Source organism: Felis catus, chromosome B4 (assembly GCF_018350175.1).
Source record: "Felis catus isolate Fca126 chromosome B4, F.catus_Fca126_mat1.0, whole genome shotgun sequence".
NCBI lineage: Eukaryota > Metazoa > Chordata > Mammalia > Carnivora > Felidae > Felis > Felis catus.
Window position 1 is genome coordinate 15,021,806 of NC_058374.1, and position 26,735 is coordinate 15,048,540.

General features: G+C 38.0%; 1 protein-coding gene and 1 long non-coding RNA gene across 9 annotated transcripts in view; one reads left to right on the forward strand and one right to left on the reverse strand.

The window, feature by feature from the left end:
- Nucleotides 1-26,735, reverse strand: part of MINDY3 (MINDY lysine 48 deubiquitinase 3) — a 95,538-nt gene that overhangs the window by 24,131 nt on the left and 44,672 nt on the right. For all 7 annotated transcript variants that reach the window (XM_019833986.3, XM_011283617.4, XM_003988125.6 and 4 more), the window contains one exon: nt 7,829-7,901. In XM_019833986.3, the coding sequence (XP_019689545.1) occupies nt 7,829-7,901 (73 nt within the window). The remainder of the gene's footprint in view (nt 1-7,828; nt 7,902-26,735) is intronic.
- On the forward strand, nt 18,217-26,131 carry LOC109501337. Of its 2 annotated transcripts, XR_006600322.1 has the most exons (4): nt 18,217-18,702; nt 18,844-19,010; nt 24,948-25,125; nt 25,266-26,131. It is a non-coding gene; the product is annotated as an uncharacterized LOC109501337 (long non-coding RNA). The 2 variants fall into 2 exon arrangements; XR_006600321.1 differs by having other exon boundaries at nt 18,219-19,010.

Here is a 26,735-nt window from a genome sequence, read left to right on the forward strand (position 1 = left end):
AACAATCTCACATTTATAAAGTGGATACTGTGTGTTAAGTACTGGACAAGGTTCTTTCCACAACATTACTCATTTAATCTTCATGATGATTCTAAAAAATAGATGTGGTTATTTTCATTTGATGGATAGGAAAAAAGACTCATCAGACCCAAAAGCAACTAGCCTAAAGCTAGAAAAAAAACATGAATCCATTCAGGAGTTCAAAAGGACTTATTGATTCCACAATGTAGATTTTCCTGTATCGTAATTTACAATGGCATTTCAGGTATGACTTGGTTTTAGTTATATACAAATGCAAAATTGATCAAATTAACCCACCTATAGTGATACAGTGGATGCTCTAGTGATATATATGTGAACTTTTAAAACTTTCTTTGCTAGAAATGTTAGACTCAGACTCATAAGAATAATTTGTCTTGGGGCGCCTGGGTGGCGCAGTCAGTTAAGCGTCCGACTTCAGCCAGGTCACGATCTCGCGGTCCGTGAGTTCGAGCCCCGCATCAGGCTCTGGGCTGATGGCTCAGAGCCTGGAGCCTGTTTCCGATTCTGTGTCTCCCTCTCTCTCTGCCCCTCCCCTGTTCATGCTCTGTCTCTCTCTGTCCCAAAAATAAATAAATAAACGTTGAAAAAAAAAAATTAAAAAAAAAAAAAAAAGAATAATTTGTCTTATCCTTCTGCATCTTTTCCCAGCACAATCAATTATATGGAGTGGAGTGATGTCAGCAAGATGGTGTGCGAGGAGGCCCCGAGGCATATCTCCTTCCACTCCCCACAAAAAACAACAAAAGCAGTAAGTAGGTAACCATAAACTTAAGAAAACACCTCAGGCAAAGCTCTAGAGTACAGAGAAGCAGCAGCAGCAACAACCCTGTGGGGTTCAGAATAACGGAGGATGGCCGCATCCAGAAGTACAGCAAACATATTCCCTGGGTCATTCGTCTCCTAGTCAAGATCAGAGTGCCACCAGGGAGGATCCCCTCTGAGGAAGTTCACTACATGGCATAAAGGAAAAGAAGAGAACCCCAGCACGCCTCACCATGGTGACATCTGCAGCCTTCGCTTCGCCCGCCTTCAGCAACGTTGATTCCAGTTGAAGGAGCTACCCACACCCCCCCTCACTTTGCATCTACTTCCAGAGGCTGGAGCTGCTGCTGCAGTGAGCCCTTCAGCACCACTGTCTCACTCCCTCGGGGGGGGGGGGGGCAATAGAGCACTTCACCATATGTGAGATCAGAGGTGCCACAGGTCTGTGTCCCACCTCTGCCCACCACCCCACCCCCCCAGATTGCGGCTTTATCCCACCACTACCAGGGTGCCAATGGACACATCATTGCTGGCAAGGGGTACTAGTGCCCTGAGCCATACCCCATGTCCTGGATCACAGCTTTGAACATCACTTCCAGGGCTGTGCTGCCATTGCTCTGAGCCCAGTTCCCCAGGACCTGACATGCAGCTTCAACAGACCACCACTGACATTGTGCTGCTGACCTGTGACTGCTTCCTGGAGCCCAAGTTGGGACTTAGGCTGACTCTATGCAGGCTATGCTACTACTGCATCGTGTCATCACAGGGCCTGTGCCACTATTGTGTGACCCAACACTACCTAGTCACCTGAGTGAGCCCCTAAAGCCCAGTTCTGTGGGATATCTGCACACACATGGACCCCAGACACCAGTACCACAGATACAAGTGCCTCTGTGGCCCAGGATCTAGGCACTGTGATAGTTCTACACGTGCCTGATCCTTGGACCCTGATGTTAATAATGCTCTGAGGGCCAGCAGGCAAGACAAAGAGCATAGAATACCCTCAGCAAGAACTTCCTCCCACAGGCAAAAGGGAAGAACAGAAATATTCCAGCAGCCACAGCCTTCGCCTCTGAGGACCACAACAGCACTACCAGCCACTGCTACCTGTAGGAAACCGTGCAGTCTTAGCCACAGAAGATCCCCACGCTATGGTCAATGTCAAACTCAGCCAATGAAGATGTACACAGTCTGTACCACTGTGCGGTCTCAAAAATCCACGATGCTGTATCCCACCTAGGGGGTGCCATAGCAGCCACCTCCAGGTTAAAGTCTTCCACCAATGAAGCCAGTCCAAAAAGGTGGGAAAAGGTGACTTACAACTTCAAGTGCACAGACATAAATGCAAAGCCATCAGAAACATGAAGAAGCAAGAAAAGATAAAACCACCAAAACAGTGTAATTTTCCAGTAACTGACCCCATAGAAATGAGTATCTGCAAGTTACCTGAAAAAGAATTCAAGAGAATTCAGAAAACTCAATGAATTTAGGAAAACAACATGAGAACAAAAAGAAGTTCAACAAAGAAGTATAATCAAAGAAATGAAATTTTGGAGCTTAAGGATATAAGAAATGCAATGAAAAAAGCAACAAGTAGCTTGAACAGGCTCAATCAGGCAGAAGAAAGATGGATAGGTCTCTGGATATTATCAGGTCAAAGGAAAATGAAGAAATTAGAATGAAAAAGACTGAGAAATCCTAAATGCATTACACTGTTGGGCATCAACAAGAAAATCAATATATGCATTACGGAAGTTCCAGAGGGAAGAGAGGGGGAAAGAAATGAAAACTTCCCAATTCTGGAGAAAGAGATAGCCATTCAGGTAACATGAAGGTCTAAGATCCAAAGACATCTTCACTAAGACATATTATTGTAATCAAACTCACTAAATTCAAAGACAGAGAATTTTGAAAGCAGCAACAGGAAAAAAAAAAAAAAAAGACTCCTCTCACACAATGGAATCTCAAGCCTATCAGCAGGTTTCTCAGCAGAAACCTTACAGGTCAAGAGAGTTTGGGATGCTACATTCAAAGTGCTCAAAAGAAAAAATTGTTAAAGAATACTTTACCCAGCAAAACTGTCATTCACAAAGGAGACAGAGATAAACATATTCCCAAACAAAAGCTGAGGAATTTATCACCATGAGCCTGCCCTATAAGAAACACTGTTTTTTTTCAAGCTGAAATGAAAGGATGCTGAATTAGTAACATGAGGACATAAATAAGTATAAAATTCATTGGTAAATGTGAATATACAGTGAAATTCAAAATCCTCTATTGAAAGTGTAATAGAGAATTGTTTATGTCCAACACCTCAAGGAACTAGAAAGAAAAAAATAAATGAAGCCCCAAATTAATGGAAGGGAAAAAAGAACAAGGATCAGAGTGGAAATAAATGAAATAGAAATGAAACAGAAAAGGTGAATGAAACTAAGAGCTGATTTTTTGAAAAGAGAATTGAGAAACCTTTAATAAGACACATCAAGGAAAAAAAAAGACTCGAATAAAATCAGAATAGAGGATGTGACATCAGATACCACGATCATAGAAATACAAATGATCAGAGGAGACTACTATTAACATTTATATACTAAATAACTGGACAACTGGACAATTGGACAAGAAAAAATGGATAAATTGCTACAAACATACAACAGATCAACGGTGAGTAAAGAGATTGAATCAGTAATCAAAAATCCGGTCAAAAGACACAAGTCCAGGACCCGACAGCTTCACTGGTGAATTCTAAATATGTTGAAAGAATACATACCAATTCTTCTCAAACTCTTCCAGAAGCAGAAGAGGCAGGAATACTCCCTAACTCCTTTCATGAAGCCAGGATTATCCTGATATCCAAACTAGACAAAAATGGCACAAGAAAGGAAAATTGCAGGCCAATATCCCTGATTAACACAGATGCAAAAATCTTCAACAAAATATTAGCAAATATTAAACAATACATAAAAGGTACCACATACAACCATCAAGTGGGTTTTTTTCCAAGGATGAAAGGATAATTTAAAATACACGAAGCAACCAATATGACATACCATATTAACAGAATGAAAGATAAAAAAATCATATGATCATCTCAAGAGACGCCAAAAAAGCCTCTGACAAAAATGAACATCCATTCATGATTAAAACTCTCCACATAGTGGATATAAAAGGAACTACCTCAACATAATAAAGGCCATGTTTGACTAGCCCACAGCTATTATCACACTTAATAGTGAAAAGCTGAAACCTTTTCCTTTAAGATCAGACAAGACAAGGATATCTACCCTTGCCACTTTCATTCAACACAGTATGAGAAGTCCTAGCCAAGCAATTAGGCAAGAGAAAAAAAGGGCATCCAAACTGGGAAGGATGAGCTAAACCTGTCACTGTCTACAGAGGACATGACAGTATATGTTAAAAAAAAACCCCACAAAAAAACCCCTAAACACTCCACTAAAAAAGTGGTTAAACAAATTCAGTGAGGTTGCAGAATATAAAAACCTGTTGTATGTCTGTACACTTATAATGAACTATCAGAAAGAGAAATTAAGAAAATAATTCCATGTACTATTATGTAAAAAGAATAAAATAGGAATAAATTTAATAAGGAGGTGAAAGAGCTGTAACTGAAAACTGGAACACATTAATGAAACTGAAAACACAAATAAAAAGAAGGCTATTCTGTGTTTATGGACTGGAAGAATTAATATTGTTAAAATGTCTACACTACCCAAAGCTATCTACAGATTCAATGCAATCCCTATCAAAATACCAATGGCAGAGTACACAGAACTAGAATCAACAATTCTAAAATTTCTGCGGAAACACAAAGATCCCAAATACTCAAAGAAATCTTGAGAAAGAAGAAAGCTGGACACATCACACTTCCTGACTGTAAAGTACATTACAAAGTTATAGTAATCAAAACAGTATGATACTGGCATAAAAAAAGACACATAATTCAATGGAACAGAGACCTGAAACTATAAACGGTCAATTAATAACAAAGGAATCAAGACATACAAGGAGGAAAGGATAGCCTCTTCTATGAATGGTATTGGGAAATGTGGAAAGCTACATGCAAAAGAACAGAACTGGACCACTATCTTATACCATACATAAAAATTTAACCCATTCAATACTAGAATATAATATCTGGTTTTCTAATAAAAGTTTTATGTTTTCTAAGTGGTAAGCTTCAAGACACGTCTTGGCTATGACTTTTTGAATTTAACCCCAAAGGAAAGGCAACAAAATCAAATGTACATAAAACTAAAAAGCTACACAGTGAATGAAATAATCAATGAAATGAAAAGTCAACCTACCAAATAGGAGAAAATATTTGCAAATGATGTATCTGATAAGGGGTTATTATCCAAAATACATAAAGAACTCATACAACTCAACAGCAAAAAACCCACACAGTATTTTTAAAATATGGGTAGAGGATCTGGATAGACATTTCTCTAAAGTGGATATAAAGATGGCCAACAGGTACATGAAAGGTACCACTAGTCATCAGGGAAATGCAAATCAAAACTACCATGAGATATCACTTCACACTTTTTGAATGGCTATTACCAAAAAGACAAGAAATAACAAGTGTTGGCAAGGATGTAGAGAAAAGGGAACATTTATGCACTGTTGGTGGGAATGACAGATGACGTTATCATATTTATATATATGATATTAACATAAATATAAAACCCTAAAAACTCCACTAAACCACTGCTAGAACTAATCAATTATTTCAGTAAATTTGCAGGATACAAAATCAACATACTAACATCAGTTGCATTTTTATACATCAATGGACTATCTGAAAAATTAAGAAAGCAATCCCACTTACAACAGCAATGAAAACAATGAAATACTTAGAAATAAGTTTAACCACAGAGATGTAAGATTTATACACCAAAAACTGAGACGCTGATGAGAGACTGAAGACTAACAAATGGAAAGATACCCCATATACTTGGATTGGCAGAGTATCGTGAAAATGTCCATAGTATCCAAAGCAATCTATAGGCTTCATGCAATCCTTATCAACATTCCAATGGAATTTTTCACAGACGGAAAAATTATTTTGGAACCACAGAAGACCCCACGTAGCCAAAGCAATCCTGGGAAAGAGAAATAAAGCTGGAGGCATCATGCCACTCGATTTCAACCTGCATTACACAGCTACAATAATCAAAGGAGTATGGCTCTGGCATAAAAACAGGCACATAGACCAGTTTAACAGAATGGAGAGCCCAGATGTGAACCCATGTATATATGGTTGACTAATTTTTCACAAGGGTGCCAGAAACATACAGTGAAGAAAGGATAGTCTCTTCAATAGATGGTTTTGGAAAAACTGGATAGCCACATGAAATGGATATGAAATGAAACCAGATCCCTTACACCACACAAAATTAACTTGAAATGGATCAGAGACTTAAATGTAAGATCTGAAACTGTAAAACTCCTATAAGAAAACAAAGGAAAAAAGATCCTCATCACTGGTCTTGCCACTGATTTCTTGGGTAAGACACCAAAACACAAGCAATAAAAACTAAAACAAGTGGGGCTATATTAAATTAAAAAGCCTCTGCAGAGCAAAGGCAATAAATTGAAAAGGCAACCTATAGAACAGGAGAAGATCTTTGCAAACCATCTAGCCGATAAGGGGCTAATACCCACAACATTAAGAATTCAAGGAATTTAATAGCAAAAAAGAAAATAACCCAACTAAAAATGGGCCATGGGTCCGAATAGACATTGTTCTAAAGACAACATACAAACAGACAACAGGCATATGAAAAGATGTTCAATATTACTAACCATAAGGACAGTGAAATTCAAAACTACAATGAGGTATCATCTCACACTTGTTAAGATGGCTTTTATCAAAGAGATGAGATAAATGTTGGTGAGTATGTGGAGAGAACAGCACCTCTATACACTGTTGGTGAAAATATAAAACAGTAACCCATTAAAAAATAGTATGGAGTTCCTCAAAAAATTAAAAACAGAACTACCATATGATCCAGCAATCCTACTGGTAGGTATTCTCTGAAGGCAGCAAAATCAGTAATTTGAGGAGATATCTGCACAACCCAAGTCACTGCAGCAGCATTCACAATAGTCAAGATATGGAAACAACCTAAGTGTCCATAGATGGATAAAGAAGATGTGGTTTATATATGCATAAACAATGGAATATTGATTAGCCATGACAAGTAGGAAATCCTACCTTCTACAGTAATATGGGTGGACCTTGACAGCATTATACTAAGTGAAGTAAACGAGACAGATAAAAGACAAATGCTGCACAAAGATCGATTTGCGAAACAGTAGAATGGTGGTTACAGGGGCTGGGCAGGGTAGATTAATTGGGGAGATGTTTAAGACGTTACTTGCAACTAGTAGATAAATGAGTTCAGGAGAGCTAATGCACAGCATAGTGATTATAGTACAAAATTCTATACTATGCTACAAGACTAGATCTTAATTGTTCTCACCAAAGAAAAATTATAACTATGTGACATGACAGAGGTGTCAGTTAATGCTACTGTAGTAATCATTTTGTAATATATAAATGATAAAAGCAACACTTGGTATACCTTAAATTTACAGAATATTATTTGTCAATTTTATTTCAATTTTTAAATAACACTCTGGAAGACTTACTTAATATTAGTTTGAATAATAAAGGAATACCTTTTCAAAAACCTTGTTCAGAAGGTGGTATTTTCCCGTTTAACACCGACAGAGGTCAAGATTCAAGTAACCATAACTTTGTTACCCCCAAGAAACCTGCAAACCTTCTATTATGCTATGTGAGGATTTGACAATCACTTAAGTATCCTTATTTGTTCCCACTTTGACACTTCCCCTTTAAAATTTTCAAGAAATGCAATCTACATTTCCTTCAACAATCTAAAAACACTTTTGGATACAACTCAGGTATTAATATATTTCAAATATGTAAAGAAATAAAACACAGAGTCAGTGTTAATAAAATAATAAAATCTTTTACCTTCTGGATCATAGGTTTGAAAAACTCTCCTGGCTTGTTCTGAAGGTGCCTCAGGAGCAACTAAAGCCATGTCCTGAAAAGACAGAAAGCACGTTATCAACCAGCTACAATAATATCATGACCTTAAAAATAAACAGGACAAATACAAGGCTAGGGTGAGGACACAGGACATCGGGAGTCAGAAGACTTGGAGTTATATTTCTATCAGATGTGTGTGACTAGGTAAGTCACAAACTCTCTGGGCCTTCACTGTACATTTGAAATTTGAAAAACAGGACAAGTACTTCAGCCAAAGGGAATTGTTGTGATTGTGACACTGAAGCTTTATATAAAAGCTCTTGAAAAGTTTAGTATTACAGAGATGAGTCATTACTATAAAATAGAATCTGCAAAAAGCAATGATCTATACATCATTGTTCAAATAAAAATAAACAGAACTTAAAATATACTCTACTTTTCAAATATTTAAAAATTAAATCAAGATCTATGATAGCAAACAATTACATAGAAATGCATTTGAAATTTATTAGTTTAGTAAGCATTTTACATCAATACCTGGCCACAGATCAACAATCAAGTTTTGCATGTCCAGGATTTTAATTTTTCTTAACTCAAAGGAAACATCTAGAAGGCAGATTTCTTTTTCCCATAAAACGAATTCTCTATCATATCTAATTTCTTTACATAGTAAGCCATATTACAATTTATCAAAAATAACCACAAAATTGAGTGTTATCTTGGACTCTTCACAAAACTTTACTCCATATAAACTGTTAGAAAATTCTATTTGACTGACAGAAATGTAGAATCTGGGCCCCAGTTGTCCTCTATTCATAGTGTTGGTCTGAGCCTCTGTCTATAATTGTGTTCACTGACCCAAACCTCCTCAGGGAACAAGTTTCTAACTACCTCAATTTACCTTCTTGGATCCTCTTTAAGAAGTTATGGGATATACAATTTGAAATGCTGTTCCTCTTTGTAAACACATTTTTGTAGGAAATGTACTAATTATCTTTTGTCCTAATCACTCCCCACCCCTGCCGCTTCACCCCAAAGATGAAGGAACAAAGTGTAAGAATCAATTAGAGTAGTTCTTATGAGACAAGGTGCCTCAGTTTATATGGGAACATAAGTCAAATGGGAATAGGAATTAAAACAATGACACATTTTTCAGGTATTAAAGTAAAAAAAAAATGCTATTTTATAACACAGTCAAATTTGTTCTTTCCCACTTACTAGCCCTTTGCCTGCAGTTTCAATACTACTTTGCAGATGATCTGCATGTCAAGTCGCATGTTTTCATCTGGCCTAACTTTCAATCCTTTCTGATTTCATGATCCAGTCCTTCATTGCTGGATGCTTGGATAGCATCTAATCTTTCACTATGAGAAACAGTGCTCCACCAAACAAAGCAGCACATGTAATTTCACACATGTGCAGTTTTATCTGTAGGAGACAGCACGGAGTAGGATTGCTGGGTCAGAGGAAGAATGCACTTGTAATTCTGGTTGATACTGACAGACTCTTGTGTTATGTTTATTTAGCCTATTCAGAACATTATTTCTTAAAAACGCTTTCCTTTTTATAATGTATCACCGGTAAAGCCTTAGAACTATAATTAACTTTGTACTGAAGCTAGGATCCCAGTGTCAGCTCTCAGATTTAGGGAGCAATTACTAACACTGGGGCTATTATTATTATTCCCTAGCTGCTTTTATCACATCCAAACCATAAGTGTAAAAGTCGCTGCATGTATTTCACTGTAAGCTTTAGTTTCCTTAATTTACATCCACATTTTTTAGCATATAGTGCAACAATGATTTCAGGGATTAAGATTCCTTAATGCCCCTTACCCACTTAGCCCATCCCCCCTCCCACAATCCCTCCAGTAACCCTATTTGTTCTCCGTATTTAAGAGTCTCTTAGGTTTTGTCCCCCCGTTTTTATTTTTGCTTCCCTTCCCTTGTGTTCATCTGTTCTGTCTTAAAGTCCTCATATGAGTGAAGTCATGATATTTGTCTCTCTCTAATTTTGCTTAGCATAATACCCTCCAGTTCCACCCACACAGTTGCAAATGGCAAGATTTCATTCTTTTGGATTAATACTCCATTGTATATATATACCACATCTTCTTTATCCATTCATCCATTGATGGACATTTGGGTTTTTTCCATACTTTGGCTATTGTTGATAGTACTGCTATAAACATTGGGGTGCATGTGTCCCTTCAAAACAGCATCCCTGTATCCCTTGGATAAATACCTAATAGTGTAATTGCTGGGTCATAGCGTAGTTCTATTTTTAATTTTTTGAGGAACCTCCATACTGTTTTCCAGAGTGGCTGCACCAGCTTGAATTCCCACCAACAATGCAAAAGAGATCTCTCTCTCTGCATTCTCACCAACATCTGTTGTTGCCTGAGTTGTTAATGTTAGCCATTCTGACAGGTGTGAGGTGGTATCTCATTGTGGTTTTGATTTGTATTTCCTGGATGATGAGTGATGTGGAGCATTTTTTCAAGTGTCTGTTAACCATCTGGATGTCTTCTTTGGAGAAATGTCTATTCATGTCTTTTGCCCATTTTTTCACTGGATTATTTGTTTTCTGGGTGTTGAGTTTGAGAAGTTCTTTATAGATTTGGATACTAACCCTTTATCTGATATGTCATCTGCAAATATCTTCTCCCATTCTGTCGGATGCCTTTTAATTTTGCTGTTTCCTTTGCTGTGCAGAAGCTTTTTATTTTGACGAGGTCCCATTAGTTCATTTTTGCTTTTGTTTCCCTTGCCTCTGGAGACGTGCTGAGTAAGAAGTTGCTGCGGCCGAGATCAGAGAGGTTTTTGCTTGCTTTCTCCTGGAGGATTTTGATAGTTTCCTGTCTTACATTGAGGTCTTTTATCCATTTCGAGATTATTTTTGTGTATGGTGTAAGACAGTGGTCCACGTTCATTCTTCTGCATGTCACCGTCCAGTTTTCCCAGCACCACTTGCTGAAGAGACTGTCTTTATTCCATTGGATATTCTTTCCTGCTTTGTCAAAGATTAGCTGGCCACATGTTTGTGGGTCCACTTCTGGGTTCTCTATTCTGTTCCATTAATCTGAGTGTCTCTTTTTGTGCCATGCTTAACTATTTCTAACCCTTCTTTTCTTTTTCAATTCTTCCCTTTGGAACGGCTGCTGGAATCCGGGGATTCTTTACTGAAATTCTGGCTAAGGAGAAAGTACAGCTCCAGATGAGATTTTATCCAAACATAAACTTGTATGGGCCCAAGATGAGGATACAGTCCTTAAGTTTCTCTTAACCATCTGCTGCATTTCAACCTTTGTTACTAGTAAGTGATGAGGAAAAACTTAAAACGAGGGTTAAAACAGGACTTTGGATTTTCTAAATATAAGTATGATCTAAACAGAGTGAAAGGAAATACTCTTTTTCTTGGTCAATACGTAAACTTTTTAGAGAAGAGGTGGCAGAGAATACATCTGAAGCATTATTTTAATACTCTTAATAAGTGAAGTTTTGGGAAATTACTACTGTTTAGTTACACTAACAAGGAAGATTCTGGTTTCAGCCACAGACAAAAGTTTACATCCAATCCTCTGCATTCAAGATATCAGAAAATGCAGAAGCATAAAAGAATTAGAAGCGAACCACCTGATACCTTATCTCTAAGTTCCAAGCGCTACAAATGAAAAATATACTATGCTAATGTCAAAAAGATTTAAAACAGGCTTAATGAAAAGCGTGCTGCCTTATCTCTTGCCTTTGGTTATGAACATACAAACCACGTAGGCTTCAGAAAACGTATTATTCTTGTTTGAATAGGCTATATATATGCTGGCCTGATACAGAAGATCATCTGAAGCTTGGGCACAACTCCCAGCGTCCTCTGGTTTAACAAATGTTCACTTAGAACAGGGGCTGGTGGTATACTTTTTCTCTAATGGGCCAGAGAGTACATATTCCAGGTCTTGCAGGCCATGTGATCTCAGCAGCAAGACAGCACAGTTAATACATAAACAAATGAGCATGGATATGTTCCAGTAAATATTTTACAAAAATAGCTCATGGCTTGATTTGCCCTGTGGGCCAGTTTGCTAACCCATGATTTATTATTTCCTCAAATGCACTGACGCTTATTAAATACGCCTTCTTTCCAACACATCTGGGGGTATAAAGAAGTCTTAGCACCTTAATGGGTTTCATAAAGAAGATAATTCTGGCTTTCATCTGAAAGAGAAAAGAGGGTAGAGAACCCTTGCTGGGAGGAATTAAGAGCCATGGCTGGGGGACTAGAACTGTGAGAAGAGCAGTAGTCAGCAAGGGAAGTCAGCTGTGGTGGAAGAATGAACATCAGGAGTTAGGAGGTGATGGTTACGTATCCAGGTAGAGCACATGGTGTTCCCACAATGCTTAGCACACATGGAACACTTAGTGCTGCGAACAGGCCAGTGGAAGCCGGACGCGGGCACTGGACGAGACAGGGTTGCAGAGCCTACGAGATGAGGCACTGGAACGGATGACAGGCGGTTACTTCAAACATGTCACAGGAGAGGATGGCAAAAAAGGAATTTAGACTGTTCACTGTTTGCAGTTTCTAAGTTGAACCAAGTAGCTCAAAACCCTGTATATGAGCAAACAGCCGATGTGTCAACCACCTAAACACAAATTCTTTTTCTCCTCCCAAAACATGGCCCAGTGGCACGGGCTGTGATACACTCATAGTGATACACTAATAGCTAATTTGCTAAACTCCTTAGAAATCAATTGTTCGTAATCATACCACTCATTTTAAGATGTGTTTATGCCAAAGGGAGAAGAGAAAAAGGAAAAGAAAACAAAGGCCAAAGCAAAAAAAAGTGAATTCTAATGAAAACATTCCAAATGTTTTCATCCACAAATCAAAGCCAGTATGGTCTTCTAAACTGATTACTGGCTTGCTTATTTTGAGTATTTACAATGATTTTTAGATTATTATAGAAAGCCATCTCTTAGTTAACACGTGCTTAAATTTACAGCATGTTTAAATGTTTATAGATGAAATCTGGAAAAGTTACAAAACCACCTATTCCCATTCAAGTGTTTCATGCTGAACTCTCTTTAACTTTCTAATTTGGTTTAAAATGACAAATTCCAACACTAATTTTAACCAATTTCTTTAACTTAAATACATCTGAACAAGGTTCTAGTTTAAACATCTGTAACAGAATGATCCAGGTCGTAAATTTGGTAATACATTAATGTCAAATGTATTTCATATTTGCATAGCAAGTTTGGCAAATGAAGAATTCTATTCAACTGAGGAAGACTCCTTTACCATCTTAAGGCAAAATATTTTAGCGAGAGATACAACGGATGTGTTTTTCTCACTGAACATAAAGGATGAAGTAAAATGGAACTCCGATGTAATAAATAACTGTGTCTAAGTATGAGGAATAATAAGAGAACATTACCCTTCAGGTTTCCATTTCCAAGACTTAATATAGCAATAGCTTTTAGATTACATATTTAGTATATTCTTTGCATATAACTATCCACACCTCCATAATGTTCTGAACACTGTCCAGCCTGTTAAATGGTAAAGAAAGAGGCAGTCTGTACATTTAAGGTGACCACCTAGTGGGAGGGAGAAAAATGTGCTACTATATGCTTATTTTGGTGAACAGTATTAAAACTGTCTTAAGAAAATTACACTGCAAAACAAAATTCAAATATACACCCCCCCCGCCAGAAAACCAATGAGTTATAAATAGATTCCAATGATGTAATTCCAAGTTATCCAAATCAGCAAGTATACCTGTAGACATTTTTTCCTTCGCCCCTAAATGCATTAAGTAGGACAAAATACCGAGTTGTACTGCATCTGAAACTCTTTTAGGTGCCCCTCATTGGGAAAAGATAGAAAACCTAACAGTCAAATATTTAAATATTGTTTTAGTTATTTAAACTCTGATTTACCATCAAAATTATTTTTACTCTAAAAGTAGTTCTCCATATTGGTCATATATAATTGGATGCTTTTATCAGAGCAGAGGAATTTTAGAATAATTTCTATGTAGCCAATTTACTGGGCAACTGGGATTGCTACACAATATAGCTTTTAAAATGATCTGTCCTCAACCAACTTGCCTTAATTGGCAAAGTGCTATTGAAGAGAAGGGGGAAAAAGGCAAGCTGTTAAGGGACTATCTAATATCCTATAGTCATGAAACAAATATCTCTTTTCACGTAGTTCTGCCTACACTGTTACTATAATTATTTGGTGTTCACCATAAACCTTTTAAAATGTAACATTAGCTATCCTTCTAAACAGCCAGTGAAATATAAGGCAGGCCTATGTTCAGTTCATTGGCTAGGTGTAAGTAGCTCATTACTGAAAAGGTCTTTAAAGTTTATTCATTATGGCTTTCATCATTATCAAGAGCAATCTCTTGTCCTAAGTAATCAAAGAACTTCTGAGAGTTTTACCTAACTTCAGGAACGATCACACATATAAAGTACAATTTAGCTCCCAGACAACATTTTATAGTGCTATGAAGATCCCTTCAAAAGAAAAAAAGTTAACTGGTATAGAACATACCTTTAAACTGTAAGTAATGTTTGCTTTAAAATCACTTTATGTTTCATATGCACTCAAACTCATTATACTTCTGAAAATATTTTGGGGGTTACTATGAAACATTTTAAATCAATTACCAAATGCTATTCAATATGTAACAGTTTTCAGTGCCAATGTTAGAAACAATTCAGGTAATGCCACGTCAGCTGAAAGTAGCTAGGACAGTGGTCTTTTTTCTTTACTCTTCCGTTATTTCCCCCCAAATGTGCAAAAGCCCTTGGCTATCTCCACAGCAGCCCACGGCTGTGCAGCACTGATGTGTGCTGCACTGGCAGCGAAGTCAGGGAAGGAAACATAAGAAAAACACTTCAAGGCTCCTTCTCCAAAAAACAACCAAACTAACTTTAAATGTGCAAGTTGAAATAAGGCAGTAGGAGGAAGTCTCCAATACGTATGATCATCGTCGTTACTATTATTAACACTAGTCAAGGGGCTTCTTTTTCTCCCTTTCATTGTAACTATACAACTCATCTTAAAAATCCTTCCAGCCTTTCTCAATTGGTTTCTGCCAGATAATTCACCTCTAAGACCTAAGGCATCTACTCTATGCAACCAGAATCATGTTCAATGTTCTGTTGCTTATGTGAAGAACTGCGCAGAGAAGAGCTTGTTAGCCTTTTAATTACTGATTTTCATTAAGAAAACAGCTAACATAAGCCATTACTCTCTAGGCACATGATACCTCCATAATTCAAGAAAACTGACTCCCTAACTTATTTAAATGGTTGAAGTTAATATTCACTGATCAGCTGGATAAAAATCAAATACGTTGTTAAAAAGTTCCTCCTGATTTCTAAGTAAAGACTCTATATCAATTGAATCAATTTAAACTGTTAAGTCACCTGGACACAAGAGTAACTGATTTATGGTGGTAGAAGGGGTTGTTCTCACACTCTTGCCCCTCCGGGCCTTGTAAGAGGATTATTTATCACTGCCTGTGGCTAGAGGACACAAAGTACCTCTCTGGTAGGGGTCTACTTCCTACCCTCACGGACATCAGGTTTGGCCAGAGAAATGAAAGCAGAAGTGACATCACGCTAGCTCCCAGAAGAAGCTTTAAGCGCCACCTGCGTTTTTGCCAAGTGTCTCTCTGTTCTCCCTCTGCCAAGAGAAGTGCACAATCCTATGGGCTGCTCCTTCAGTCCAGATCTTAGAATGAAGAAGGCACATGGAACGCACCTGCAGCCAACATGTAAAAGTAAGAAAGAAATTAGCTTTTGTGTGTGTTTGGGGAGAAGGGGTATGGTGGGAGTGGTGTACCCAGTATATGCAAATACAGGGTGCACGGTCTGGAGAGGATTTAAATGTAACAAAACGGACGCCGTCGTAATGCTTTTTATCACCAACACATGCAGGCAAATCTGAACAATTCCAGTGGCAGACATCCCTCCTACCTGGGGTAGACTGCACTCCTTCTCGAATACTGAATAAATCACTTAAATTGCAGGGTCTTTGCTTCAGGGAGCTGGCATGAGGAATTAAAACCTAATATTCCGCCCAGGGTTTCACTTTGCTCGTGCCCCACGTGTATTTGCTTTTCCTATTCATAGGTGGCTACCCTTTCCTCTCGTCTTTCCCTTCGTGTCTACCCACTAACAATTTTGATAATATGAACTGTATAAAGGGGTCACAGTACTCAAAGTTCTAATATTCTTCAGTTTTATCACAACTTTAGAGAAACATTCTTAATCTTCATTATGAAAGTTGTTCTACTTCCATGAACATGCCTTACATTCATGCCTTGGGTATTCAGGTTAAGCCTTTCATATCAAGATAAGCATGCAAACATAGTATACCAAAGATGGTGTGGAAATAAATGATTATTCCAGCCGGTCCTGTATCTGATCCCAGCCTTTACTTCCTTCTTAATCTTCCAGCGCAACTAGTCTGGTTCGGCCATCCTGAACCCATTACTATTCCCCAAAATAGCATGGACTGTCGTCACCTCCCTCATCTCTTGTGTTTCTGCTTAATCTTTTCTCCAAACCTAGAACATAGCCCTCATTTCATATTAAGTCAAAAACTTATGTCCTTTAATTCATGTATCATATCCTCTGTACCTCTCCCCTCTTCCAGTCTCTATTCCACTCTTGTATAATTATTTGCTTTTTGTGCACCTAAGGGACAGAAGTCGTTAAAAGCTAAGGAGTCAGAAGATTTGAGTTTGAATACTGGCTTTGGTGCTCACTAGCATTTAACTTTGGAGTTGTTATTTTTCACTGGCCCCAGACTATAAAATGTTGACGAAAAATGGTACTTACCTCATAGGGGTGAACTGAGGATTACACGAATGCATGTAAGACGGTTAGCGTAATACCTGGCACAGGCAATGCTCAGTAAATGTAAAGAGAAAACTACTACAATGCGTTCTTTATTAATCTTTGCATTTCAACAGTACTTAGTGCAATATAGGTAATGTAGCTATATTGGGTCCTGTGGGAAAACAGATAAATCTCAGGTAGTATCAGTGATCACAAGAAGGTAGAAAGCTGGAAGAAATTACAGGAGCAACAAGGGAGAAAGAGAAACAGGAATCCCAACACTGAAGATTTCAAGCCTGGACCATGAATAATGAGCAGGATTTTAATCACATTCTAGGCAGAGGGTAACATAAATAAAACATAAACAAAATCATAAACTTGTTAACACCATCATACATAAATACATGATATAAGACCTTTTGCTCCATTCTATCAAGTCTATTTATTATAATTATTTTCATCAATTATAAATAAACACCTAGAGGTGTAGCAATGCTGATTCTAATTAAAACCCATAGACTTTGGGGCGCATGGGTGGCTCAGTTGGTTGAGTGTCTGACTTCGGCTCAGGTCATGATCTCCCGGTTCGTGAGTGTGAGCCCTGCATCGGGCTCTGTGCTGACAGCTTGGAGCCTGGAGCCTGGAACCTGCTTTGGATTCTGTGTCTCCCTCTCTCTCTATCCCCCTGTCCCCTGCTGCTCGCGCTCTGTCTCTCTCTCTCTCAAAAATAAACATTAAAAAAAATTAAAAAAACAAAACAAAACATAGACTTAACTGATGACCAAACTCCTTTAGGCCTTTCTATCAATGATACTTTATCTTATTTGGACAACTATTTGGGTTCCACTGCAATAAAAAAATTATTAGAAACTAATTGAAAGGGAAAGAGGGACTGCTTTCAGTCAGCAAGTTGACATGACTGAGATAAAAAGGAAATTCCTAAAAATTATAAAAACCAGACACAGGAACAGCTGCATAAGGGCATTCAGAGTAGTAGGAAAAAGAACATAAGAGCAATTTAATTGTCACTTTTAGGAGGTAAAAATATTTATGATGCATTTTCAAAGAGTTCTGAAAAAAGTCAGGTACAAAACAGAAGCTTTATCATGATGGCACAATCGATGGCATAACCCTACAGATTAGCTGATGAGGGCTAGCTCCAAAGCGTGTTTGTTAAGCAGCCAGGAAACAGTTTGTGGTTAAAGATGCATAGTTTTTCAATAATTCACATAACTAAAAATTGTTAATTCATGTAGACTTCTACCCAAACTTTCCAAGTTGTTGAAATAACAGATGCTATTCTTATGTTTGAAGATAGTTGTTAAAAGTCACATGACAAGTTATGACCTTAACTATAAAAATAAGTAGGTCTTAAATCCATTTTCTTTCTGCAGTAGAGAAGGCAGGGCATTGAAACCTAAGCACAAATTCACAAAGTTACTTAAGATAAATGGATAGGGTGGGGTGCCTCGCTGGCATGTGACTTGATCTCTGGTTTTTGTTTTTTGTTTTGTTTTTTTTTTTTGAGTTTCAGTCCCACATTGGGTGGAGATTACTTAAAAATCTTAAAAAGCAAAAAAAAAAAACCCAAAAAAACAAAAACGGATACATGGATGGGATGGAGAAACTGCTTTAATATATATAACAAAACCCCAACTATAACATTTTATGTGTTACAGAATGCCCAACTGTGAATTAACTGCATTCCAAGTTCCAGGACTTTGACTCAACAATGAAAGATACACAGAGGTGAATTTCTCTACAGCAAAGTCTATAAAGCGTTGTTTTACTATTTTCCCTTAAAATTATGTTTATTACATGTAGAGAAATGTATTATTGGTGAAGTAGAGCTGTCCAATTTTTAAATACCTAAAACAAGAAATCTAACACTCAACTGTAGTAGTTGTCCTAATGTTACACCAAAGAACAAACACACAAAAGGAGCTAACTCTATAAAAAGAATTCTAAACAGTCTCCCAGTAACAGATACTACAGGTAAGAGCAGTCAGCTCATGGAGGAACAGTTACATGTTTTGTTTCTCCTTCGCATTAAATTCAGTTTCTTTATATATTCTGAGCTGAAACAGTGATGTGTTTTCATGTGTTCTTACTAAAAGGAAAACTGCTTTATCACAGGAAAGGTCAAAGGTGATACTCTGCACATACAAAGAGACCTTTTTCTAACCACAAAAGAGGACAGAAAGGGATGTAAAACTCATCTCTCCAACTTCAAAAGAAAGTATGAAATGGATTACCAAGGAAATTAGTCACTGATCTTCCAAAGATGAAACTAGATGTTACAGGTAGGTTCCAGCTATTTTTATATTGAACCAGCAGCTACCATCCCACACCGAGGTTGAAATGCACAATAAAAACAAAAGAGACAAACTTATTTTGTCTACTATTTTATACACAATTTTAATAAAATTAAAAGTATCGTATTTTCAAATGTAAAACCCTTGCTTTCAAATTTGCTTTGAAAACTAACTTCATAATTGCAATTCAAGAGGAAGTTATGAAAATGATCCCAAAAATTTAATCTTAAAGCCAAAATATAAAAAAAAAGAATCAAAGGGAAAAATGATGGTTGGAGAGAAGGAAAAGATGGGAGGAGAAATGCTCAAATACTGACTGTGTCAGGTAGTATTTGGGCATTTAAATTATATGTTTCAGAATGAAAAGAATGGACTCCTAAAAGACGATTTAACATATTATGAAACAAATGTTACATAGCCTTGTTTTAATAATAAGAGCTCTTTTTTAAAAAAATTAAATACAGGTTCTAAATTCTTGAAGCATGTGCAAAGTCTTTTCTTTTACCTGTTCAGTAAGTTTGCAAGTTTTAAGCTTATCAAAAGTACCATGGCACTAGAATTAAAAAAAAAAAAAAAAGTACACTGGTATGATGATATTTAACATATTATCCATACCTACAAGGCCTGCTTCCTCACAATGTACAGAAAATTTTATTCTGTTATGGCTCAGATGACTTGTTTGGAGAATTCTCCACCCTACTTAACGGAAATTAAGTTTCCTTCTTTGAAGAAGTCCCTTTACCTACTGCAGTTAGCTCACCCACATCCTGTTTTCCCAGGGTTCTGTGGGACTCCTGCCGCTTGATGACTAGGTTCCTGTAAGATCCCTGCAGTCAGGCTATGTGCTCTTCCCTCTTAGTATAAAACTCCCACTTACACAGGATTGCTTCCATGTATGTTTTGCAACCACATTCTCTAAGATACATCAAATAATACAATATCATTTTTGTTGTTTCACAGACATAGATAAGAAAGGTCACTTTTTCTATGTCAGATGGAAGAGTACGATGACTTATAAAATGTGGGAGATAAATTTAAAAACTTAAATGATATTAAAAAGATAGCTATAATCAATCTGAAGTTTTAACAACCTGCTCATAAAAGTCAATTATTAAATTTATTTTTACCATTGATTTTTAAATAAAATTGAATTGTGAAAAATCTCTTCCAATCCCACAAAATGTGTTGAATGAATCTCTCCATGGGTCAGGAAAAGGGCTCCAATAAAATTAAAAAAAAGTTAAATTCTGGGCCACTGGACATCTCCAATATGAAGGGATAACTTTATTAAGTAAATAGTTTGGCACTCAAATTTATAATGACAAATTGTACACCTCTTTGAAAATAAATTAAATTAATATATGTAAGAGTCCTAAAAGTAAGCTATTCATCTCAAAAGGAAAAACCAAAACAGTTAAGAAGTTATCTCACTGAACAGGAACAATTTTCTTACTCATCCTCAAACTATGAACATAAATTTTAAATATGATAGAGGATAGGGACGCCTGGGTGGCGCAGTCGGTTAAGCGTCCGACTTCAGCCAGGTCACGATCTCGCGGTCTGTGAGTTCGAGCCCCGTGTCAGGCTCTGGGCTGATGGCTCAGAGCCTGGAGCCTGTTTCCGATTCTGTGTCTCCCTCTCTCTCTGCCCCTCCCCCGTTCATGCTCTGTCTCTCTCTGTCCCAAAAATAAATAAACGTTGAAAAAAAAAATTAAAAAAAAAATATGATAGAGGATATGTGACGATGCTTATTTATAAATACTCATCAAAGCTGTTTTTATTCACTAATCTGGAGAAAGAATCTGCGTAGGTGTGTGTATTTAAGTTGATCAGCTAGGAGAACAGAAGCAAGTTCTTCTGTTTTAGTTTCCATATAGTTAATGCATACACTAACCGTTATTTCTTGATTTACAAGCTTACGGATATGTTGAATTCTTATGATCAAAGACAACTTAGCATTCCTACGTCCCCATCTCCCTCCGTGTTCAAATCCCAACACAGCTGTATCACAATTTTTGGTGAGACAGATCTTCAGTGTTTTCTGCATGCAATCATTTGTTCAACAAAAGTTTACTGAGCACCAACACTGTGTCTGGCCCTGTTCTAGGCACTGGAAAACAGCAGGATGATAAAACAGACAAAATTCCTGCCTTCAGAGAGCTTACTAGTGAGAAAGATAGATAATATATAAAACAAACAAGTAAAATATATAGTATGTGCCTAAAACCAGAATATATTAAGAACTCTTGCAATTCAATGAAAAGACCAACAACCCAATTCAAAAACAGGCAAAGGACTTGAACAGACATTTCTCCAAAGAATAGATACAAAAGGCCAAAAAGTCTATTTAAAAAAAGATCAACATTATTAGTCACTAATTAGGGAAATGCAAATCAAAGTCACAATGACTACTCGACACTCACTAGGACGGTTATAATAATAATAAAGAGGAAAATAACATGTGTTGGCAAAGATGTACAAGAACTTGGAACCTCGTACGCTGCTGGCTGGGATGCAAAATGGCGTAGCTGCTGTGGAAACAGGCAGTTTCCCAAAATGCTAACCAGAGAATTACAATATGATCCAGTCATTCCGGTTCTAGGTATTTACCAAACAGAACTGAAAACAGGGATTCAAACAAGTTCCTGTAGAGGAACCTTCACTGCAGCATCATCCACCAGAGTCAAAGTCTGTTGTCTGCAGAGAACAGAGTGTCATTTAGCCACGGGATGGAAGCAATGAGGATACAGGCTACAAGGAGGTTGCACCTCAAAAACATTACACTCAGTGGGAGGATCCCCAACAGAAGGCCACATGTATGATTCCATCCACACGAAATATCCCGTATAGGTAAATTCTCAGCGACTGAAAGCAAATGGGTGGCTCCTGGGGCTCTGGAGAGAACGAATGGGAGTCCATGCTTAATGGTTATGCCATTTTATCTTGGAGCAATGGAAATGTTTTGGACCTAGTTATAGGCAGTGGTTGTACAACGCTCTGAACGTACTGAAAGCCACTAAATTGTTCACGTGAGAAGGGTTAATTATGTTGTATGAATTTCACCTCAATTAAAGTGGATCTATATCTAGGTGTGAGAGAGAGAATGTCAAGGAAAAGGGGGGAAGAGCAAGGGGCAGAGAGCCAGGGCAGGCCTTCCTAAGGAGACGACATGTGAATACCGACCTGGAGGAAGAAGAGAATCCTTCACACAGGCAGCTGAGGCGAAGGCAACAGCAAGTGCAAAGGGCTCGCTGCATTTCAGAGCCAGAGCAAAGCTCGGTGAGGAGGCCAAGCACGACAGGAGGGGAGCAGTAGGAAATGCGATTAGAGGGGCAACAGGGAATCAGCTGAGGTGAGGTGGGGCCGCTAAGTTATTCTAAGGACTGTGGCCTTTACGCTGAGCACGGGGAGCCTATATAGGGTTTTGAGCACAAGCGTAACATGAAGTAACTTACATTTTAACAGGGTCATTTTAGTTGCTGAACTGAGAAGATCCTACAGCTCCTCGAAGGGCAACAACAGAGTCATCAGTTAGGAAGCTACTGCCAACGATCTAGGAGAGAGATTTCTCCAATTTGTCTTTCAGTTCCTTATTAGTCCTTCAAATATTCTTTTCTCACAGCCTCCAGAGTTTCATGGATATAGTAACTTCTTTGACAGTTTTTGGTTTTTTGAAATTTTTTTTTTGATCCCTACACTGTCCTACACCAACTCCATTCTTTTTTTTTCTTCTTCTTCTTTAATTTATCTTGAGTTCCTTTCTCCCTATTGCTCTGATTTCTGTTTTCCATGTAAGCATTTCAAGCACTGTCCATGTGGGCAGGACTTGTAAACCTCACTGTGGGGTTATCTGGCCGGGCCGTCTCACTGAGATACCGCAAACTGCAGGATCCGTCTTTCCTCTTGACTGGGTCAACTGGCCCAACAAAAAATAAATTGCTTTAACCACGAGTGGGCGCATTCAACAATGCAAAGCTGCTGGGCTCTTTCTGAGGCTCTAAGATTAATCACTAAGAACACTCATCTCATTAGCTTTCTCCACCCTTCGTCTATCCAATCCAATCTGCCACCAAGCCTGTCAGTTTAACTCAGGAATGGCTCTCTCAAATTTATGCACCTCCATCCATGTCTACCGTCATGACCCTGGCCAAACCACATTCCCTGCTTACTGGAAATACCACAGACGTCCTCCCTACCCACTCCCTAGGTTATGTCTCTTTTCCACAATTAGCCACCGTCATCTTTCCAAGATGCAAATTTAATCCTGTTTCTTTCCTTCCTACCCCGCCCCCCCCACAACTATTCCCACCACCTACTTTTAACAAGTCTAGTGGTTGTCATTACTCTTTGAACGGTCTTCCTAAGTCAAAGACCTGCTTTTGCAGCCTCATCCTAGCCCTTGCCCCTCAAATTCTCCGTGCTCCCGCTCTTCTTCTTCAGTTGGTTCCCACCATAGTCTTGTACTCCGACTATGTCCTGTCCAGGGAAAGCTCTTTTCTCCTCTTCCCATAGTCTAATCTTACTAAGGCCTCAGAGTGCTCATCTGAGACACACATCAGTTCTTCAAGGAAACGTTCCTGATTTCCAATACTAAGATAAATTCTTACAGTTTAAATACCTGTGCTTTGTCAGCCCTCATCATAGTTGTAACTGTTATAATTCTATTGTGATTCTTTGATTAATGCCCGCCCCCCCCCCCCATTAGAATGTACACCTCTGGAAGAACAGGAGCACATCTATTTTTGCTCACCACTGTTTGCAGCACCTGGTGCGATGCTGGGCACACACTATATGCCCAGTAAATATCTGACCAATGAGTACACACACGAATGATGACTGCTGCAACTCTTACTACCTCTGGTGTGTCACCTCAAGAATTATACTGCTTTTCAAAGGCATTTTCAAATGCTAAACTACAGATTACTTTGAAGATTGTGACCTTAAAACACACTTTTTTACTTAATCATAATCAGCACAAAGAAGCCAGCATGTGAAATACACATCCATACAATCCTATGAGTTTTACAGAAAAAGACACCAACATTTACATTAAGCTGCTGTTATAGGCCATAGAACATAAAGTGAATGACCCCCCCCCCCCAAACAAACCCAAACTCAAAAATAAGTAACAAACCCTAAATTACTTTTTGAGTAACAAAAACAAAGCCAAAATTACCTGTTCAAATATAGAAATATCTAAGAAAGAATGGTCAAATCATAGATCTTATAAAAAACAGAATTTACCATATTTTCTATATGGCAAATACTATATAGAAATATTTATCTCTATATAAATATTACTGTATTTAAAAATTTATTTTATTTTTTAAATTTTTTGTAACGTTTATTTTTGGGAGACAGAAACAGACCACGAGAGCGGGAGGGGCAGAGAGAGAGGGAGACATGGAATCCGAAGCAGGCGCCAGGCTCTGAGCCTGACAGCTGTCAGTGGGGCTTGAACCCATGAACCGTGAGATCATGACCTGAGCTGAAGTCGCTGCTTAACCAACTGAGCCACCCAGGCGCCCTAAAGAATGTTTTTAAACTGGACCTAATAAGTGTAATCAAGTATTAGTGGCTTCATTTCCTACTTCTGTAATCTTCCAGCTTTTATTTCAAAGGGAAAAATTCTTTACTTGCAACTCTTTTTAAAAAAAAAACATGTTCAAGGAACCTAAGTTCACTTGTTTTAAAATACACTGAAAAGTAGGGGCGCCTGGGTGGCTCAGTCGGTTAGGCGTCCCACTTCTGGCTTAGGCCATAATCTCCTGGTTCCGTGGGTTTGAGCCCCAGGTCAGGCTCTGTACTGACAGCTCAGAGCCTGGAGCCTGCTTTTATTCTGTATCTCCCTCTCTCTGCTCTTCCCCTGTTTGCGCTTTCTCTCAGAAATGAATAAATGTTAAAAAAATTTTTTCTTAAACACAGTGAAAAGGAATTACCCATACTTTTAAGAAGCTTCAGAATGAGTCATGAAAAAGTATTTTTAGAAGATATAAATATCACTGGAACAAGTGTGGAAAATTCATGCAAAGGCTTTATTCACTGAACTAATGAATCCCCTGCACCATGTGCCAGACTATATATCAGATCCAAAGATACAAAGGTAGGTATCAAAAGAATTAGTATAAAATTCAAGACTTCTAAAGGAGAAGTGAGGTGCTTGATATAGGTGATTTTTAAGACCTATTATAACTGAAGAACCTAAAATCTTACTATAAAATTCTCTCCAATCACTTCATGCAGGTGTGCATTCTCCTATCAGGATTATGAGTAGCTTCCGGGGATGCAAATAAATGAAGACAGATTCAAACACCTTGTCTGACTCAGGAGGTGTACACGGAGCTTGTTTTGCCAGGCCTACAACTGATGTGGCAGGGCTTTCTGTTTCTCTCTATCCTCAAGTCTCTAACTCGACATTTTGTGGCACGTGGCTGAGGCCTACGAGTAAGATGACTGAGAAAGCCCCTGCCCACAAGGGCTCACTGCTGACCACGGAAGACACAGAAACAGGCTTGGGAAGCAAGAACTGTGCACTGCCTGATACGAGCAATTGCACAATGGACCAAACGCTATGGGATAATAGAAAATACCAAGCAGATGGGTAAGAAGTGTATGTTTCATAGAAATGTAGGTACCACTCACTTTCAGGACTCTTCTCAACAGACCTAACATTTAGATGCTTAAATACAAAATGCCTGCATATTTATGTAGCTCGGTTGACATTATTCCTTCTATTTTACCTCCTGTAAAATCTCTTCTGTTGACAACAAAAATCACTTCTTGAATATCAAACATAAAATTTAAGATTTAAAATATTTTCATCTCATTATCTTTTATATCTGAAACTTTTACTGTTTCATAGGATTTATTACTTTTCCTATGCTAAAAAACAGAGCTGGAGATAAAAATAATAATTGGCTTGAAAATACATTTTTGCAAGTAAATTGGAACTGATTTTCTATTCTGGAAATTCAGAACACTTTACACAAAAATTAGTCAAATGGTGAAATCCTCCCTCTGGAATTAAAAGTTGTTCAGTTTCTGTCATTTACACTGTGCTTGTAACTTCTTCTCTACTTTAGGAGGGAAATAAACAGAAAAAGCTCTCAGACTCAATGTAACCTGTCAGTACTTTTAGTACTGTAGTTCTATAAAAGCCTGTACTTTTAGTTGTATTTCATAGCTTTTTCTGTTTAAGAAAAGTTAAGTATGGATCTTGCTCTAAATCCATTATCTAGATTTTGGCAGCACATTAAAAGTAATACTGTAATAAGGGGTGCCTGGGCAGCTCAGTTGGTTGAGCGTCCAACTTCGGCTCAAGTCACGATCTTGCAGTTCATGAGTTCAAGCCCCGCACAGGGCTCTGTGCTGATAACTCAGAGCCTGGAGTCTGCTTTGGATTCTGTGTCTCCCTCTCTCTCTGCACTACCCCTCCCCGCCTTGTTTGTGCTCTCTCTCTCAAAAGTAAATAAACATAAAAAAACTTTAAAAAAAAAGTAATACAGTAATAAATGAGGAAATAGAATCCACAAAACTAAGTTTTTGGTACAATTTATACAATTCGTCTTCTTTCAGACACAAATAAAATTACGCTAACAAGTACAACCTAAAAAAGTATATGGGGGTAATCAGGAAAGTCCACTAGAAATAAGAAACCTCAAAATACACAATTATATATTTTCTCCCTTTCCAACATCAGCAACTGCATCTAGG